The sequence below is a fragment of the Phycodurus eques genome, chromosome 9 (assembly GCF_024500275.1).
Source record: "Phycodurus eques isolate BA_2022a chromosome 9, UOR_Pequ_1.1, whole genome shotgun sequence".
Taxonomy (NCBI): domain Eukaryota; kingdom Metazoa; phylum Chordata; class Actinopteri; order Syngnathiformes; family Syngnathidae; genus Phycodurus; species Phycodurus eques.
Genome location: NC_084533.1, coordinates 19,933,533 through 19,952,990, shown reverse-complemented (window position 1 = coordinate 19,952,990; position 19,458 = coordinate 19,933,533). Strand labels below are relative to the sequence as shown.

At 41.4% G+C, this 19,458-nt stretch overlaps 2 protein-coding genes across 2 annotated transcripts in view; one reads left to right on the top strand and one right to left on the bottom strand.

Annotated features, from left to right (window-relative positions):
- Window positions 1–2,829: 2,829 nt before the first annotated feature.
- purab (purine-rich element binding protein Ab) lies at window positions 2,830–7,936 on the top strand. The gene has a single exon (XM_061686345.1). The coding sequence runs from the start codon at window positions 2,833–2,835 to the stop codon at window positions 3,676–3,678; it is 846 nt and encodes a 281-aa protein (XP_061542329.1). The 5' UTR covers window positions 2,830–2,832; the 3' UTR covers window positions 3,679–7,936.
- A 2,799-nt stretch (window positions 7,937–10,735) lies between these two features.
- The window catches only part of psd2 (pleckstrin and Sec7 domain containing 2), a 28,568-nt gene continuing 19,845 nt past the window's right edge, over window positions 10,736–19,458 (bottom strand). Inside the window, exons 6-14 of the mRNA XM_061686091.1 lie at window positions 19,116–19,176; window positions 17,731–17,821; window positions 17,588–17,631; window positions 17,305–17,495; window positions 16,853–16,923; window positions 16,023–16,180; window positions 15,804–15,948; window positions 14,768–14,911; window positions 10,736–13,859 (exon numbers count right to left, since the gene is read on the bottom strand). Of these exons, the coding sequence (XP_061542075.1) occupies window positions 13,629–13,859; window positions 14,768–14,911; window positions 15,804–15,948; window positions 16,023–16,180; window positions 16,853–16,923; window positions 17,305–17,495; window positions 17,588–17,631; window positions 17,731–17,821; window positions 19,116–19,176 (1,136 nt within the window). The 3' untranslated portion in view covers window positions 10,736–13,628. The remainder of the gene's footprint in view (window positions 13,860–14,767; window positions 14,912–15,803; window positions 15,949–16,022; window positions 16,181–16,852; window positions 16,924–17,304; window positions 17,496–17,587; window positions 17,632–17,730; window positions 17,822–19,115; window positions 19,177–19,458) is intronic.

The window sequence follows — 19,458 nt, the reverse complement described above, 5'->3', positions numbered from 1 at the left end:
GTTTAGAGGTTTGAATCTTGGTTCCAGACTTTCTGTGTGGAGTTTGCATGCTCTCACCGTGCTTGCGTGGGTTTTCTCCAGGTACGCCAGTTTCCGCCCACCTTCCAAAAACTTCCATGTTAGTTTAATTGAAAAAGCAAATATGCCCATAGGTGTGATTGTAAGTGCGAATCGTTGTTTGTCTACACGCGCCCTGTGAATAGCTGGCGATCAGTGCAGGGTGTAGCCCGCCTCTGGCCCAAGTCAGCTGGGATAGGTAGGCTTTCGTTCACCTGTAACCTGAATGAGGACAGGTGCCAAACAAAACACATTATTGTATATATATATTGTTTTCTTGCTTTCATATATTAAATTATTCATTTACTGAACCATTCCTGGCAACAACAACAAAAATGTGTTGAGTATAACTGTTATTTAAAGGCTGGAAATGCCAAACGAGTGAAACAAAAACATTTCCAAAGTTCTGAACCAAACGAGTGAAACAAAAACATTTCCAAAGTTCTGAACCTATTGTTCCTTCTAATTCTCTTAATGATCTTTTAGAATAGTGCATACAATTGTGTTTAAGATAAATTATCTGATAAGATTAGGGATATGAATCACTTTCAAAATATATTTGTAAAAATCTCCATCTATCAATCTTTTTTCTATATCCCGCTTATCTACATAAGGGTCACAGGTGGGCTGGAGACTACAGTATACCAAGAAACTGTCGCTGAAAGGCAGGATTTACCCTGAACTGGTGGCCAGCCAATCGCAGGGCACATATAGACAAATAACCATTCATTTATGAATACAGCATCTCTTAATACTAGGGATGGACGAGAACCAATAGAAGGTATCTGTATCAAGCCAATACCTAGGCATTGGGTACTTGTGAAGGCCACCGATACCAGCCACCGATAATTAAGGCAAAAAAATCTCACATCGATTAAGTCCTCCTTGCCAGTTGTTGGCTCTACACTGTAGCGGTTTGAATTATCGGCGAATCTATGGAATCAGATTTGTGCCAAAACGAATCACACAAAACATATTAAAATTGCAAACAAAAAGCAAGACTATCAAACAAAACTTCTTGAATTGCAAGCAAAAAAATAAGACATTGAGAGATACTGTATAATCTAACTCAGGCAGGAAAAAAAAGAAGCATTATTCCTTGAAATTAAAATATGTTTTGCTTGCGATGACGATATTCGCGTGCGCGCGCCTTGACTTTTTGCAATTTCTTTTGGGCACAATGCTCTTGGCTGGGCGGGCTTCATGAGGCATGTGTCTTCATTGGCTGATTCTTTATGAGTGACAGCTAATGCCCCCGGATGTGTCAAACTGAGCACAGCCAGCGGCAAGAATGCAAGATTCAATTTTCGATCACCTTAAGGAAGTGTAAGTAGCTATCATATATCATATATGTTGTCAATGCTGTACTAGGAAACATTGATGTTGGAACATTATGCTCGTAACATGTTAGAAGCGCACAGCCACAGTTTATTTACAATTTAGCAACTAATAACCGTTAGCTTTATTGCTAATGTTAACTACCATACTGACTCATCCATACTGTATACTATATGGCCATTGGAACTCAGGAATGAGTGGATGATTTTAATTCATTTTTCACGTTTACTGAGGCACTATAAAACCAATATTACATCCCAAATAGTAGAGAAAAGGTTGGTTTTTCTAAAATATGGCACAATATATGGAAACTAAAGAATAAAATGAAGGAATAGGCCACACTGTTGCAACACTGTGGCACGGTTGACGACTGGTTAGCACATCTGCCTCACAGTTCCGAGAACCGGGGTTCAAATCCCGGCCCACCTGTGTGGAGTTTGCGTATCAGACAAAGATAACCCAAGTAAACATACGATGCAGTTTATAAATTGGGATTTTATTTATTAAGTAGAAAAGCTATTCAGCTACCTGGCCCGGTGTGAAATGTAACGCCCACCTACACCTAATAAATAGTTGGGCCATCCTCAGCAGCAACAACTGAAATCACGTCCTACACATCTCTGTGGAGATATTTTGGCCCACTCTTTGAATTGTTTCAATATATATACAAGGAAGCTGATAAGACCAACACATTTTGCAAGCTTATACACAAAAGGAATTTTCCAATTTTCCCCAAGTCAATAGTAGTCTTTCCCTTTGCAATGATTCATCTCTACGAGGCCATCAATAATTTCCCGTCGAGAAACAGTCACACACAAGTCCAATCACAAAGGCAATGATTCATGGAGTTTCACCACCCGCTCCTGTGGACTCCCACTCAGCTGTTCATTGAGAAATCTCTCTCTGACACCCCCGCCGCACTCACGCTCATCACCACACGCGCACACACGTGTTGCACGTTTTCTGTCACGGTTGCTGTCCGCGGTGCTGAACCGTTCAACCCAGACGGGCAATTTGCCAGGTTTGTCTTATCTATCTATCTATCTATCTATCTATCTATCTATCTATCTATCTATCCTATAACGTAACTGTTTTCTGAGCAACATGAGTGTTTGATATACTCTGTCTGTGGTTGTTTGCATTGTGCTCGATAACCGTTGGAACCCCCCCCCCCCCCCCCCCTCCCTGCAAGGCTTGAAATTTAGGCTTATTTGTGGCAAAACGTTGCAAAATCACCGCGAATGTCTTGAATGCGACCCGCGCGCATTGGACTACAGTCTTCGGTTTCCATTTTTTCTTTGTTTCCCCCTCACCACCCCACCCTCTTCCCCGGCGCTCTTCTCGCGATAGCGCGCCGGAGCCGTTTTGACAGGCAGTCGAGGTTGCAGCAGGCAGAGGGAGACGGTGGAAGGAAGGTAAAGCAGGGAAGGCAGCATCATGGCGGACAGAGACAGCGGCAGTGACCACGGAGGGCCTACCGCAGGCCCTGGCTCGCTGCCGCCGGGTGCGGTGGGAGCCATGTCCCGGCTGCAGCACGACACCGAGGAGCTCGCCTCCAAGCGTGTCGACATCCAGAACAAGCGATTCTACCTTGACGTCAAGCAGAATGTTAAAGGACGCTTCCTAAAGATAGCCGAGGTCGGCGCTGGGGGGAACAAGAGCCGCCTCACGCTCTCCATGTCGGTGGCCGTGGAGTTCCGCGATTATCTCGGCGACTTTATCGAACATTACGCCCAGCTGGGCCCGAGCAACCCCGACTTGGTGCAGGATGAGCCCCGGCGGGCGCTCAAGAGCGAGTTCTTGGTGCGGGAGAATCGAAAATATTACATGGATCTGAAGGAGAACCAGAGGGGGCGGTTCTTGAGGATCCGGCAGACCGTTAATCGGGGGCCCGGACTGGGAAGCTCGCAAGGCCAGACCATCGCTCTGCCGGCGCAGGGTCTCATCGAGTTCCGCGACGCTTTGGCCAAACTCATCGACGACTACGGCGTGGACGAGGATCCGGCCGAGCTCCCGGAGGGCACCTCGCTCACGGTGGACAACAAGCGCTTCTTCTTCGACGTGGGCTCCAACAAGTACGGCGTGTTTATGCGGGTCAGCGAGGTGAAGCCCACCTACCGGAACTCCATCACGGTTCCGTGCAAAGTGTGGTCCAAATTCGGCAACACCTTCTGTAAATACGCGGAGGAGATGCGGAAGATCCAGGAGAGGAGTCGAGAGAAACGGGCCTCGGAACTGCTACCCGAGGGGCCGCACGGCGCAGATGACGGCGACGACGACTGACTGGACTGTCGGAGGCAGGACGTGAAACAAAACTGAGAACTCGTAAGTGTCAAGTGAGTGCAAAGAGAGAAGATCTCCAAGGGAATCACCCCCACCCCCAAGCCACCCGCTCCACACAAACACACACACACACACACACACACACACAAGCAACACCATTTGACTGGATGTCACCCACTTTATCACCATGTCACAGTAAGCGCTGCTATCAAGGACTTTAACTGTAACATTTAAACTGTTTCTTACTTGATTTCAGTGGCAATGAACAGTGTTTATATCTCTGTCGAAAGATTTTGCACATGTCAAAAGCTATTTAAAAAACAAAATTAAATCATAATAATCAAACTATACGAAAGATTTCACCTGAAATGACAACACAGCTCTATTTACGTAAAGATAACAGTCTTCTCATTGAATGCCTATTTGACATCAGTACAAAGAGCATATTTATCGCCTATATCCCTAATGTATAGTTTCATATAGAGGTACGCAAACTAAATATGGAAGCGCTCTACAGGTGTGTGACCTGCAGAATGGCAAAAATCTGTCTGCATGCTTGTAGGCTCGTGTTCTGAACAGAGGTTTGGTAAAATAGGCTAGAGCCTTTAATGTGACCTAAAAATGTCTAATTAAAGCATTACTATTATGCCTAAAATAATAAAAACTCCAGCTCTTATGCATATCAAACAAATGGGATAAGTCTATCTCCGTACTATCATAAGGATCCGACCCTCTTGCACCATCTCCATGGAAATTTCAGTGAAAAAAAGTGCTAACCTAGATGAACTAATTATGATTTTGTGAATCAGCTGTAAAAAGAAAATCTCCTTATTAAGATACCCACGTTTTCTGTGGGGGAATTTTTGTTGCTTATAGCCTCCCGGGAGGTGTGGGGGGGGCAAACGCAAAGGGTCCATTTGAGGGTGTGCAAAGGTTCAAATTAAGGAGGATGGGGGGTGGTGGAAGACACGCCTGCGCAATGCAGGCATCCTCTCTGACATCATTACAACCCGTGCCTTATACACTCCGCTCGTTTACGTGTCCTCACGTGGATGGTCCGTGACCTCTGTCCACTTCCATTTATGAGTGCTGTTACATAGGCAGATATATCCTCCATTTTGACCAGGGCTGCTGGATCCATACTTCCCTGTGGGCGCATGGATCAGGAGCAATCACACCGAGAGTAAGGTGTTTTGCATCCGCGAACGGCGGGGTGGGGGTGGGGAGGGGCCTTGCGGGGTAGTGAGCACGGTGATTGCCAACTGGCTGCGTGGCATCTCATTCCTCGGAATGCCTTGAGGCGGCCTAGATGTTCTTGAGATGTTGTCGGCGGCTTTGCGCACAGCAGGATGTTAAAACAACGGCGGCGACGGAAACAAAAAAAATAATCTGCAGAGATTCCACGAGACGGTTTGTCAGTGCAGGGCGGAGACAGAAGCTGTTAAAGAACCGGGCGAGGCGTCCTCGTGTCCTTTTATCACTGCAGGCGCCGAGGCAGTTGATCTCATGGTGCTATAGCCCCTCGATTGCTTCTTTGCTTCACTTTGCATATACGTCATTGTTCCTCCGATTCCTCTTCCTTTTCCTTCGAGTTCTCACCCGCTTTGTCTTGTCCAAAATCCTGTCATGTTTCTCCCTCCCAGACAGAGGCGGAGCTACTCACAAGAGAGACATTTCTTATAATATACATGCATGCCGATCGTGGCGTAGTGTCATGTTTATGGACTAACACAAAGATGACAACAATAAATAGGTATATGATCATTTGAAAGCATGGCAATGTGCTTTACAACAACGTGATGTGTTTTTTTTTTTTTTTTTTTTTTTTCCAGTGAGAAGTTCTGTAAAGCTTGGAAGAGTGTCTGGGATTTGTAGCCTAGCATGAACAACCCTCCATTCCTTTATTCCGCTCCATAGACACTCAATGTGGACATGGCTTGCGTTCACTTTAGGGTCTTGCACACACACACACACACACACACACACACACACACACACACACACACACACACACACACACGCACACACACACATAGCCTCCCCCTGCTGAGGCCTCATGTTACTTTTGGAGTGTTTGGGAGGTCTGTGCAGTATTTCCAACAAGGCCTCCTCTCATTAGAATCCAGGAGTGTGCTTGGGGACTGAGTGTGACCCCTTTCTCACCTGAGACCTCTGATCACAGGACATACAAATTCAATGTGTTCCATGGTTTCACTTGAGCTAGTTAACTGAAGAGCTAGACGTTGACTGCTCAGACCTGTTATGGAACATACTCAAATCATTTTCGAGAAAGGTTGAAGGTTTGTCTCTTGAGTGTTGGTGAAATGCCTGAAGAAGCCTGGCACTGCACTGTAAGGGCTCAACACTACCAACCTATCAGGATGGCTATTATTGATTACCTTTCACAATAAACCATGGGGACAAAATTCTGTCATGAATAGAAGTGTATTTCTCACATTGGCTCATGATTTGAACAAACTAGTATTTATTAAACAAACATCCATGGTAACTATGACAGGAAGTCGTGTTCCGAAAGTGGAACTACAACTATTTCTGTAAATATTACTTGGCCAAATATAAGGAGAGTCCAAGGCAACTCATGAATGCCTCGCTCAATGAAATGCACACATTATGTTTTGTTTTGCTATTAACATCGGCTGACAACATCTGATCGTTCCATCGATCTAGAATAACCTTGCAGCCATTTATTGTGTCCTCCGTTTCCGGGGACTTGAATGGAAAATGATAGTTTGAGCTTATATTCTTGGTTTGTTGGCTGGTGCAGTTAGCATTGTTTTCGTTGTTCATGCAGTAGTAGACATTGTTAGCCCCCATTTATTTTTTTATTTTTTATTTTTTTTTGTCTGTTGATAACAGTTTTTGCAAATGTGATGTATATGTCATAGGGATCGTCCATGACCATGTTTCAAAGCCAGTCTTTTTAAGAACCCCTTAAAATCGACGAGCTATTAATGTTAATGTACTGAGACGAGCACACATTTATGACATCAAACAGCAACGTTCCATGAAATGTGGGTGGTGGCCTTCCTTTTACCAAAATGGACAACCAACAGAACTTCCACTTCCAGATTTCAGTGTCTCTCATTGGCCATGTGGAGTTCCTGGTTAACCACACAACCCATAGCAGCCTCTGGTCACATGACTCAACACAAACCACACACAGAGTAGTTCATTCAGCACGTCTTCTGTTTGCACTCACACCAACTGTCTGGTCCAAAACTGGCAGACTGTATAGGCTACTGTTGTGTATAGATGTGAAGGGAAATGGATCCCGGATTTTAGGGGGCGCAGGGTTGGGGGAAGTGTCAATGCACAATGAACATATCCCATGTCACCGTTTGGTCTGAAGCCCTTTACCATTCCATGTTAGATATGTTGTACCTTTTGAAAATATTTTATCTGTGCCGTGTGTGTGTGTGTGTGTGTGTGTGTGTGTGTGTGTATATATATATATATATATATATATATATATATATATATATATATATATATATATAATATATGGTTTGTTATATATGATGCGCCTCCTTTCAGAAAAAAATATAACAATGTAAACAGGAAAAACATGTTGCGTTTTTCTTTTGCTTTGTATATTTATACTTACAGAAAGCATTGAATAAAAATGCATACCTACTTGCACTTTAGATATATTAAGAAAAATATAAATCTGCATATTATTTTTGATAGGGATATAATTCAAAGAATATTAATTACAGGCTTTGTGACTATTGCTGGTCAGAGATGTATTGAGTTGTACTTATTGAAGTATATTTTGTCTGTGTGTCAGAAAGTTTACTGAAGTAAATTGCATGATAAAATAGTGCTAGCCACCAATATTGTTCTATTTTAAGTTGGTAAAAATGTCTGAAAACTGTGAGAACAACCCTATTGTATGTTACAACTCTCCTTGCCCTTTCTAGAGTATTTCCTGTCAAAATATGGCCTTTCCTGACTACATAACGATGGTGCTTATACTTTGACTTTGATATCAAGCTCATCCTGTACATCTCAACATCATCACGACTCGTGATGTTACACTCCATTCACCAACCTATTCAATTTATGTTGATGGCAAAAAAGAAAAAAGAAAAAAAAGAAAAGGTGTGCTGTTTTGTACAGTGCTGTTTATTTTTAATGTTTGGGGGAGTATTGTTGTCTGAAAAAAAATTCATGCAATAAAAGTTCATTCCATGTGTCCCTGTCGCAGCACACCTGTATCAACACTACATTTATGGATGCTAATGCTCGTTATTATTTTTATAGGTAGAACGCTACTATTTAGTACGCTACTATTCATTCAAACTGTATAACGTTCTATATATTTACATGTAGAATACACTGTAGAAAGAACCAATAGTACGCCCTTTTTATCCAAGATATAGTCATTTTGTTTTTAATTACTTGACTTGTACTGGGGCGGCGACTGGTTAGCACATCTGCCTCACAGTTCTGAGGACCGGGGTTCAAATCCCGGGCCCCGCCTGTGTGGAGTTTGCATGTTCTCCCCGTGCCTGCGTGGGTTTTCTCCAGGTACTCTGGTTTCCTCCCACATCACAAAAACGTGCAGGGTAGGTTAATTGAAGACTCTAAATTGCCCGTAGGGTTGAATGTGAGTGCGAATGGTTGTTTCTTTATATGTGCCCTGCGTTTGGCTGGCGACCAGTTCAGGGTGTACCCTGCCTCTCGCCCGGAGATAGCTGGTATAGGCTCCAGCACGCCCGCGACCCTAGTGAGGATAAGCGAAACGGAAGATGGATGGATGGATGGACTTGTACTGCCTGAAATCAGTCCCTGGAAACTTGGTAAATATGCAATATTTACATTTTGTTCGGGTTACTTGTGCCTTCTGTCCTGATATTTAAAAATACTAAATAGATTTTTATTCAACCTTGATATTTAAATGGATAGCTTAATCAATAATGTGTATTATTATTGTGTATTATTTGTTACTATGTTGCGGCTCCTTCTATGAATGTTTGTTTTGCTCAGCCAAAGTTGAAAAAAAGCCAATTTATGGTCACGTATTGAATCTTGCATCTTGTCAAAATTAGAACATATCAAGTTATACAAATGTGTATTCAACTACGAAATGGCAAATGCATACTGTTCAAATTCTTACTGTGACTTAGCACTATTACCGCTTTGTGGCTTAATTTGTACAACATCTTGAGAACTGATTTTTATGGCTACTTAGATCTGTTTGAAGAGAAACAGTGAACATGTTTCTGTAAAACAAAAGGCAAGCTAAATTGTTTGGCTTTTAAAACGTTCTAAGAATTGTGGGATGCAAAAGAGAAAACAATAAACAACAAAGTAGCATCCAAAGTTGCAGGAAGTAAGCTTCTCTTGAATGTTAGTAAGTTTTGTTTCAAATATTTGAAGGAACGGTAATGAATATTAGAGCCACACCCATGTTGTAATCGAAGGATAAACATTTGTGTTAAACTGAGGACTGGTAAGGATCTTGTCAAAGTAAAATTTACTAAAATCTTACCATACCTGATATAATAATAAATAACAACAACAAATCTTTATACTTAATGATTTAAAAAATAATAATAATTTTACAAAAATAACCGCAGTTTACTTGAGAATATTTTGCTTCAGTTTGTCATCTACAATGTGTGCAAGATAACTGATCACAGTGATTATATTTTAAGGGACAAAACCTTTACTCACAGGTACTTGGAACTGAGAAATATGGTATTTCACTTTAAAATTAAATAAATTTATGAAGACCGAGGAATTATTATCATTCCATTTTTTTACAGGGGCATAATAATTTTCCAAATTGTCCTTAGTCCCCCCAAAAAAAATTTTTTTTAAATTCCCTCATATTATGGGTGTATTCTCGTAACTTTGCATTTTATTCTTGTAAAAATGTTTGAAAAACTTTTGTGTCTTATTAACCATTGCTCTTATTTCAATCTTTTACTCCTTTGCAATGAGTAAAGCATTTTCATGTAATGCAAAGATAATCCCACACACTGCACCTACATCCCAACCGAGTAGGTGGTTGTGCTAGCCTGCTAAATACTCCAGTATCCTACGGATAGTCTATTATAGCAGTTTGCTTGCAATAAAAATAAATGCTCCTGTATATGCAGAATTTATTATATGGGCTTCCTATATTTTACAAATAGATCAATGTAATATAAATACATACATTTCTTGTTGGCTTGTAAATTTAGCATGCTAACCACCTAATACCAGTCTCGTCCATATTGCCATGCTATTTTGTATCCTTGTGAGACAATGTTTTGCGAAACTCTTAAGTAATTTATGTTTGTACGTGTAATACAAATGTGGATTAAAAAAAACCTGCAACAAACCTCCCAAACTGTCAGAGGTTCAGGGATTATTTTTCATTGTTGGAGCAAAATGGGATGCAGCACCGGAGTTGGGATGGTATAGATCAATGGTCAAGTAAATATTAATAAATAGCGAGTATATACATTTTAAAGGTACCATATGTTGGCTATTTACACCTGCATAGAGTGACTCTCTCAAATGGATTTAGTATAAAAGTGTCGATTTCATTTTTTTTTTTTAAAAAACACCTTGGTTTTGTCATACCAGTGTCCATAAAAGGCCCCTCTGACAGCTACTTCTGTTTGACCCAGTTTTGTATCCGCTATTTCCATATCTGGCAAAGACGGCCCCCCTTTCCTCTGATTGGTTGCCTCCGTGTACAAGCCCCTGAGAGGTAGGCAGAGATCTTTGCTAGTGATGTGGATAAGCTCGAGAAATTTGAATGACCTGATTTCAGGCCTCTCGGCAGAAAAACGTCTGTACCGCAGGAATGCGTGGACAGTTTTAATTCATATTTCACGTTTACTGAGGCACCATACAGCCAATATAACATCCGAAATACTAGAAAAAGATGGTTTGGTAAAATGTGGGACCTTGGGACGACAAGTATTTATTTGTTTTATCTATCTTATGCATTTACATTACATGCTGCATCTTTGTCAGCACTCTGCCTCGCACAATTTTTCATTTCGAACAAGTTATTTTTACATGGTCATACTTGCTGATACCACAATATCAAAGGTAAGGGGCGGGGGATCCCTGTTTCTAGATTCCAATTATGAAACTTGTGAAATAGTTATATTCTTCTAAAATGCTTTTAATATAGAGTACAAAGAAATATGTACAGTACATCAGTGATGTAAATGGAACCCAAACAGCTGCACGTCGTTTTGGTGCCAATATTAATAAATCACAACTACAGTCTTCTCTATAAAACCTTACTTTATGAAGCACAGACTAAATATTCAGTAAATATGTCTTTTACACTGAATGAACATCCGAAGGAGAAAAAAAAACAGTTCAAATATACAAACAAAGCAAAATGACAGGTCTAATGCTGACATCAAAGTGCCGAAGTTGCCTTTTTTTTTAATATAATGAACATAACAATCAACAAATATTTTTGTCACAGTCCTATTTTACAGCACAGGCCTACCCTAGAACATTGGGAACATCGGTTAGCACAACAGCTGAAGTGACAAGGAGAAATCTCCGTGTAAAAAAAGCTAGTTATTTATCCTGATACATTACAACTTTCTACTTTTAGCGTTGTCTAGCTGGGATTCAGAGTTTCCAAAGAAGTCCCCAAATGATTTTCAAACCCCAAAGCAAAGACGTGACAGCTCATGAGGACATGGAAAGCTATGGTGAAAAGTCAACAAGTCTCTCACTGAGGCTGAGTGAGGGGCTCTAAGCTCTACAGTTGTGTCATAAACAAATTACTTAGAATGTCTGTGTGTGTTTGTGTGTGTATGTGTGCGTCCGCCTTTGGGTGGGATCATTAAGGTGCTCACAAACATCGGTACCGTCACCATTCGCTCCACAACCCAATGTCCACTTTTTATGCAAGTTCCAAGAAGCCTTAATGTGCTATTTTGTTAAGTATGTACTGGAAGTTTGCTTTGCCTTCTGGGTCTTACTGAGAAAACCAAACCATCTGCTTCTGAGAAATCAAATCTTTCGTAATGCTCAGAGTGAAACCTGTGGAGGATGTTTTGATCGCTATCCCACTGGTGGAGTTGTTTTCCACAGCTACTCATCTGACACTTTTATTGGTGTTTGTGTGCCAAATTGGAACCATTCTGCTGCTACACTTGTCCAAATAGGCCATGGGCACCAAAGAAGACAACATTTCACTATGAAGAACACAAGAATGAAATATTTGGATCTTTTCTAAAGAGGTGCAGGTCACGACGATGATAGCTGCATTTTTGCTCGTTTGTCTGTGATAAGAAAGCCTGATTTGGATGATCAGTCTCATTCAGCAAAAGACTTCTGGATTCTTTCTCACCCAAAAAGCATGAAAGCGCAATTTGACCCTGCTACATTAACTTCTTCCTAACCAGCAGCAGAAGTATTTTAACAATGACATTGGCAATGTATGCCTTTATACGCTACCATGATGTGACTGAAATGTATATTTGCAGCTTTAAGAGGTGAAAAGAAATATTCAAAACAGCAACAGAAGTCGAGAATAATCAGGAGATCAGAGATATATCATTAAAATTTACAGGTCTGTAAATGTCTTCCTGAAATAAAAATACATTAACAATACAAACACTGGTAGATTACATTTAAGGAAAGAAGCCTCCCTCATGTTCTTGAATCAAATTCTCAAGACAAACAAATGCAAGTGAAAGTGGTTGCAGTGAAGGCCTGGTAAACCATAAAATACCTTTGGGCCACGCTGAATGGTAAATGACATATTTTTGTGAAACCCCTTGAAAGCTAAGAGTCTACGCTTCAATCACAATCATTTCAAATTAAATTTGGTGGTGTATAAAAAAATAAAAAAATCCACCACTGTCCAAATACTACTGGACCTCACTGCAATGAGAAGCGTTTGCACCGATATTTAGGGTTCAGTCATCAGTCTTTTGACCCTCAACCTTTGTCAGTGCAGGCTTTCAAGAAGAGCAGAGTAGCTATTATAACAGAACATACAGTAGCACGGTGCTTTAATTCAGTCACATGCTGATTTCCTCTTTGAGATGCTAGAAACAAAAAGAATATTTGAATGTGTCACTCTTTAGGGGTAACAGCGGCTTAGAAATCACAGCGCAAGACCTTGAGCAAGTTGGCGCTGTTTCAAGTCCTTTTGGATTCAAGTTGTTCTTGTTGACCGTGTGCTCACTAGCTGGTGTCAAGGTGCCGTGAGTAAGGCACTCAACTCCGAGCTCCTCCGGCAAACAGTTCCATGAGGGCGTCCCTCTCTGCGCATGTGCAAGGAGACGGTTGCAAAAAGAGCACTTTAACTGTCTCTCTTTTTTATTTTATTTTATACTTATTTTTTAAAGAATTAAATAAATAAATAAATATTTTCAGCCTGGGAGGATCCTTCTGAGATTTTTGAGTTTCTGCAACAGATTTGTGGCATCGCCTTTGCAAATCACGCTCCACCCAAAATTTAGGTCCAAAGGTGAGTGTGAAACGCAAAGGTCATAATTCTACAGTAGTACCATTTCCATTTCCTCTATCTCAGCCACTGCCTGCAGAGACACCAGAAAGAGAGGAAACCAGACGTGCTTGAACGTCATTTGTGTTGTTGTCTGGCCTCATTCTCTCTGCTGAAAAGGAAACCCATATTTCAACGAAAGACAATTGCATCACGCTTGACTTAAAAAATAATAATACTGATGATGTAATAAATAGTGATCACAGTTCCGATCATTTTCAATGTGCAACAGTACTGAGGTTGAGGCAGGGGTAAGTCAGAGTGTTGAGGGAGGGACTTCTATTGCTCAAGGAAACTTTATCACAAGGATTGATACATTCTAGGAAGGATTCTGATTTTGGTAAAATGACAAACTGGGAACCCAATAACGTTACATGACGCTGGTTTTAGCTTTGAGGGAAGTCATTTTTAGGGTAGTGGTCTCTGTGGTCCCCTTCCCTCCTCAGCTCACTTGTCCTAGGGCAGTGCATCCAGCGCCCCTCCCGTTCAAACCGCTGTGAGCCTGGCTGATAGATGGCGAGGACTGTGTCTTGCGGAGGTGGTAATCGCGACCGGTCAGGACGCTCTCCATCATCAGGCCACTCAGCACACTGGCCTCTATCTTCTCCAGATCGTCTGTCTCGATGCGGATTTTGGCCCCAAGGAGGCTGATATACGTCTCATAGCGAGTTTTCTGCTCACAATGGAGGGAGAGTGGGTTGGCAAAAGGATAGATGTCAAGAAAGATTGAAGTGAAAGAAATGGGGGGGGAAAAAGGAGAATGGCTTTAGCAGAAACTGTTGTCACCACAGTGATAAACGGGCAAGTGATCCCCAGCATATTTGCGGTTTGGCATTTGCAAATTATTCTATTTTTTAATTACCTGAAAAGTCATTTATTTGCTGTTTTTGTGCTGAAGCTTAAGCCATGTCTAATGTGAAAATATTTCCTTGGTACCATCTTGTGGCATCTGGTCAGGAGCATCATGTATTCAGTCCATAGCCTTGTCTAATTTTAATTGCTTTGCTGTCATCTATAAGCCCTCCAAACCTTTTTTGGTGGGGTGACTCTTAGTCAAAGTGTCACTGTATTTTAATGTTAAAGAAAGGTTTCTGTGGATATAAAAAAGAAAATACAACAACAACACAAAAAAAACCTGCACAATCTAATGAGTAACAGTATGCTTTAGCATGAATTCCTCCTTTCAAAAGATCAGACCAGACCTCCACCAAGCTTGAACTGTCAATAAATAAATCAAGGAGCACTGTATTTGTTGTCTGTTAGCAGGCCCCTAACAAGTTCATGGGCCATCTACAATATTTATAATGCAGTTAATTTTAACTAATTCTACCCCCAAAATAATACAATATATACTTTGTATTTCTAAACCCTTATGACAGCATCAATCAAAACTGAGGACTTCTTGACTCACCTCTCGTATTGGATCGCATTACATTGTACAATTGTACCTAATGTTGGGGTCAGTGAGTGCAAATTGCAGACATCATTGGTGTTTGTCAATAAATCAACAGCATATCACAAAACAAATAACAAAAACAAAAGAGTGGGTAATAAAATAATAATTCTCCACAAAGAATATACCTCATATGTGAGGTAGTGCTCTTTGAGCCGATACTCCTCCCACTCGCGGCTTTTGGGGTCAGATGAGGGCGGGTTTTTCCGGTGCTCTTCCAGTTCCAGGCTCATCTGCTTCAGCTTGCTCTCGTGACTCAGCAGCTGCTCCTCCTGTACCAATCACACACCAGGCAAACAAAAGAAGACCCAGAAAACAGCCAATAAGATGGGTTTGCACACACACACACACACACACACACACACACACAGACAAAATGTGTATGCATGTGTATATCACACACACACAAAGTGTGTATGTATGTGTGTGTGTGTGTATATATATATATATATATATATATATATATATATATATATATATATATATATATATATATATATATACACACACACACACACACGCACACACACACAAACCACAATTCCAATGAAGTACAGTGGAACCTTGATAGAACAGTCTAATGCGGGGGGGTCGTTTTTTAATTCAGTGCCGCCTGAGGCATCGAAGTTCACGGGCATTCAATGTTGGTTTTAAGCCATGCCGCTTCTGTGTGAAGATTTCTTCATTTCTTCAATTGTATGTTGAGAAACATTCTTAAGCTGTTAGACTACTTGCTCAAGCAGTTAGTCACAAAGTGGTGAACCTCACCCCATCCTTGATTGTGAACAATGGAGTCTTTTGGTGATGCTCCTTTTATGCACAATCATGACACTAACCTTTTTCCAATTAACCTGTTCACTTGTGGAATGTTTCAAACAGGTGTTTTTTTAAGCATTACTCAACTTTCCCAGTCTTTCGTTGCCCCTGTCCCATCTTTTTTGGAATGTGTTGCAGGCATCAAATACAAAATGAGAAAATGTTTACAAAAAACAACAACATTCATCCGTTTCAACATTAAATAGCTTGTCTTTGCAGTGTATTCAATCAAATATAGGTTGAGACGCATTTGCAAATTATTATATACTGTTTTTATTTACATTTTACACAATGTCCCAACTTCACTAGGAATTGGTCTTTGTGTATGTTTGCGTGTATGTGCAGTACCTGCTTGAGTCTTGTTGACGAGGACGGAAGGATGGGCCGGCAAAATTTTTGCATGGAGCCAATGGCTGCAGGGAACGCTGGAGCGGAGAACAGCGCTGCCACCAGGTTTATTCGGAAGATCCATGACATCATTTCCTCCTCACTCCTGAAGAGAAAGAACACAGCGATGAGCTGACTTGGGATTAGGGAGAAGCAAACAAGTCTCCTCGGTTTACTCACGGGGTCTGTAGCAGAAAGACTCTCCAGTCAGAGGTTTTGAGCTTGAGTACATTGGCTTTCTTGCTGTAATCAGTGGCGCGGGTCGCTAAAGCGTGGTGGATCCGCACAGCATTCTTCAGGTCCACCTCTGAAATGTCAGCATCTGGCTTATACTCATCCTGAATGAGACACATTCGAGGCCATATTGTTTGTTTTCAGGTCATAGGAATAAACTGTTTCATATATCTGAAAAGGAAACATTCCATAAATGTCTATAATGTTTAAATTGGGGCTAACACTCAGTCCTCCTAATTTAATGCTACAGAAAACTTAAAAAATTCATCTATTGGTGGGTCTGCAGACTTAGGGTGGAGAGCCGCCAGCCGGTCGCAGGACACATGCAGACACCCAACCATTCACACTCACATTTACAGCTGTGGACAATTTAGATTCTACAATGAACCTAACATGCATGTTTTTGGAACGTGTGAGGACGCCCGCGTAGCTTAAGAAACCCCATGCAAACACAGAGAGAACATGGACACGCCACACAGGGAGGCAGGAGCTGAGATTCATACTCGGATCTTCAGAACTGTAAGGCAGATGTACCAAGCTTTAGGTCACCGCGCTGCCTAATTTTGCCTGTTAAAATAAAGCCTTATTACCAGAAGAGGGAGACAAACACACACACTGCGGTTGCCAGGCTTTATTTCCTCTCTGCCTCACTCTCTGAAGCGCAGTGCAGTAGAACCACTGTACAGTACAGCCATCCACCACGTCAGTGACTTCCTGTAGTGTGTGTGTGTGTGTGTGTTTCTATGGCAACAAAGCAGATGGGTGCGATGCAGTACCTTTTGGAGATACAATATCATTCCCTTAAGAACGGCATAGAACTTCTTCCAACCACGACGACCCCGCGGGGCTGGAAGGTAGAAATGGGAGAGAGATTGGAAACAGATAATCTCAATGATTCACAATACAGCAGTGTATTATTGCAAAAAAAAAAAGACTTCATAGAATAATCCATCCATCCATTTTCTGAGCCGCTTCTCCTCACTAGGGTCGCGGGCGTGCTGGAGCCTATCCCAGCTGTCATCGGGCAGGAGGCGGGGTACACCCTGAACTGGTTGCCAGCCAATCGCAGGGCACATAGAAACAAACAACCATTCGCACTCACAGTCATGCCTACGGGCAATTTAGAGTCTCCAATTAATACATGTTTTTGGGATGTGGGAGGAAACCGGAGTGCCCGGAGAAAACTTCATAGAATAATGTATCAGTAATTTAATTTTTGTGTACTCACTCCGTTTCCCATCCATGTCAGCATGGCTTTTGCGAGTCAGCACCCCATGTTTGTAGGTTACAGCATTGAGGAGGATGGGGATGGCAATGAAAGGGTTATTGCTGTCCGTTACCCTGACAACACGTTTACTACCGCCCTCACACTGCTCCTCTACCAGCTCTGACAGGCTCTTCCGTAGCTCTTCTTCTTCACTGCACACAGTGACATAAAAAATTAACAGGAGATGAACATCGTGAAAGCTTTATTTAAATTTTTTCCCTCCCAGAACTTAGAGCATACTCACACAGCCCACTCAAGCTTCTCGTTCTTGATTGAGTTATACAAGACCTGTGCATGGAAGGCAGAACAATAGCATGACTAAATCTTCCTGGAAACATGACATTTTTTAGGTAGCTGCACACTCTCAGGAGAAGGTAAATGCTGTACCTTTAATAAATCTTTGGGAAAGTCTTTGCCATTGTTGAGGCCATCTAGATTACTGATAAACTGTTGGCAAGACATCTTCTTTCCAATGTTCTGAGGAAATAACAAATCAAAGGTGTGACAGTTAATAAAAATGTACAAATAATCCACTGCTAAAATAGCTTTGAAAGGGCCCAAACTGAATGCAGTTATACATCTCTCCACTTGGTGGCAGTGCTTATCTTCCCATCGCTCATGCTTGTATTTCACATTCTGATAAAAGACTGAAGGTGGTTTCGATGTGGTTCAAGCCAGGTTGCTTCACAAATCATAAACATCCATTTGAATTGCCTCAAATTATACTTCTTATCCCCCCCCCCCCCGCCCCCACCTCACTCATTCAGTGTAGTGCAAATTATATGGCATTTGATTAAATTTCCAAGAGTGACTATGAGGATTGTTTTTCTAATATGATGGGAGGATCTATCTATGTTCTGAACTATTGTTCTTTGAGGATGTAGCACAACTTCCCATAAGTGATGTAATGTTGTTCTTTAGAAAGCAAACTAGTAGGAACTTAGTCAACAGTGCCTCTGATGGTCACAGAGTCGTGCACTCCATTTGACTCGGTAGCTTCAAGTACTGATTAATCAACTATTGATTCCACATAATGAACACAATTCTTAATGGGCAAAGAATCAAAGAATATTCTTATCATTAGTGTTGCTAGAGGTTTTGTCCATCTTTTGTCTGTAATAAAGCACATCTATAGAAAACAGGGAATATTTTAAATTGTTGTCATTTTGATGACAGCTTCATCTGCTCATTTGGGAGCCTAAAATAGCATTAGGACCAAAATTGGGACATTCGTTTGGAAACCAAAAGGAGCACATTCCAAGGACCAATTCCAATGTTGGCACCAGAGGAATACTTACCACCTGCAGGGACAGAGAGAGGCCAGGAAACCGGATGTGTTGAGCAGGGGGAGGATTTGAAAGGGAAGAAAAGGAACCAAAAAGAGAGAAAGGATGTTAGTTAAAGGAGGGCTATTCACTACACGAGTGTTTAGCAGGGGCAGGGTTGACGTGAGCAGTTTAGGGAACATTGGCATTTGATATGCTATGTGGTTCACATCACAATGCTCCAGTTAAAAATCAACACTTGAGACTAGCTAAGGACAGGAGAGACAGAAGCAGGTCAAAAAGTAGGCTGGGAGGCAAGTGTGAGGCGAGTCAGCGAGTGGGGTGGGGTGGGGGGGACTTTACAATGAAAGAAAAATGTAGATCAGAAATAAGATACTGCATGCTATTGATGGCAAAGGCCTGTATTGTTGACATTTTCCAAATATGCGGGGTGATTAGATAAGATAGAATCCATTAAAACTCGTGCAATAGAGAACGTAAACACATACATGTCCATGTAGATCTGTGTTAAGCAGCATGAGAGCGCAGGTTAATGTGTGGGCTCCATCTGCAGAGAGATGACATAAAATGCTGAGGTCAACTTAATGTCACACACAAACAAACACATGCATGCAATGCCACACATTCTTTTAGTCGTGAGACACATTCAGACATTTGCACAAGTTCATGTCACTGGATTATAAATTAATGTTGATTTTAATTAAAAGTTTCAGCACTGCATCATACATTCACAGGCCACAACATTAAGTACACCTGAATTGTGTTAAGGTGTGAGTTACAATTTGCAGTGATTTAGAATTCCACTGAATCATACTGAGCAGTGCCCAAT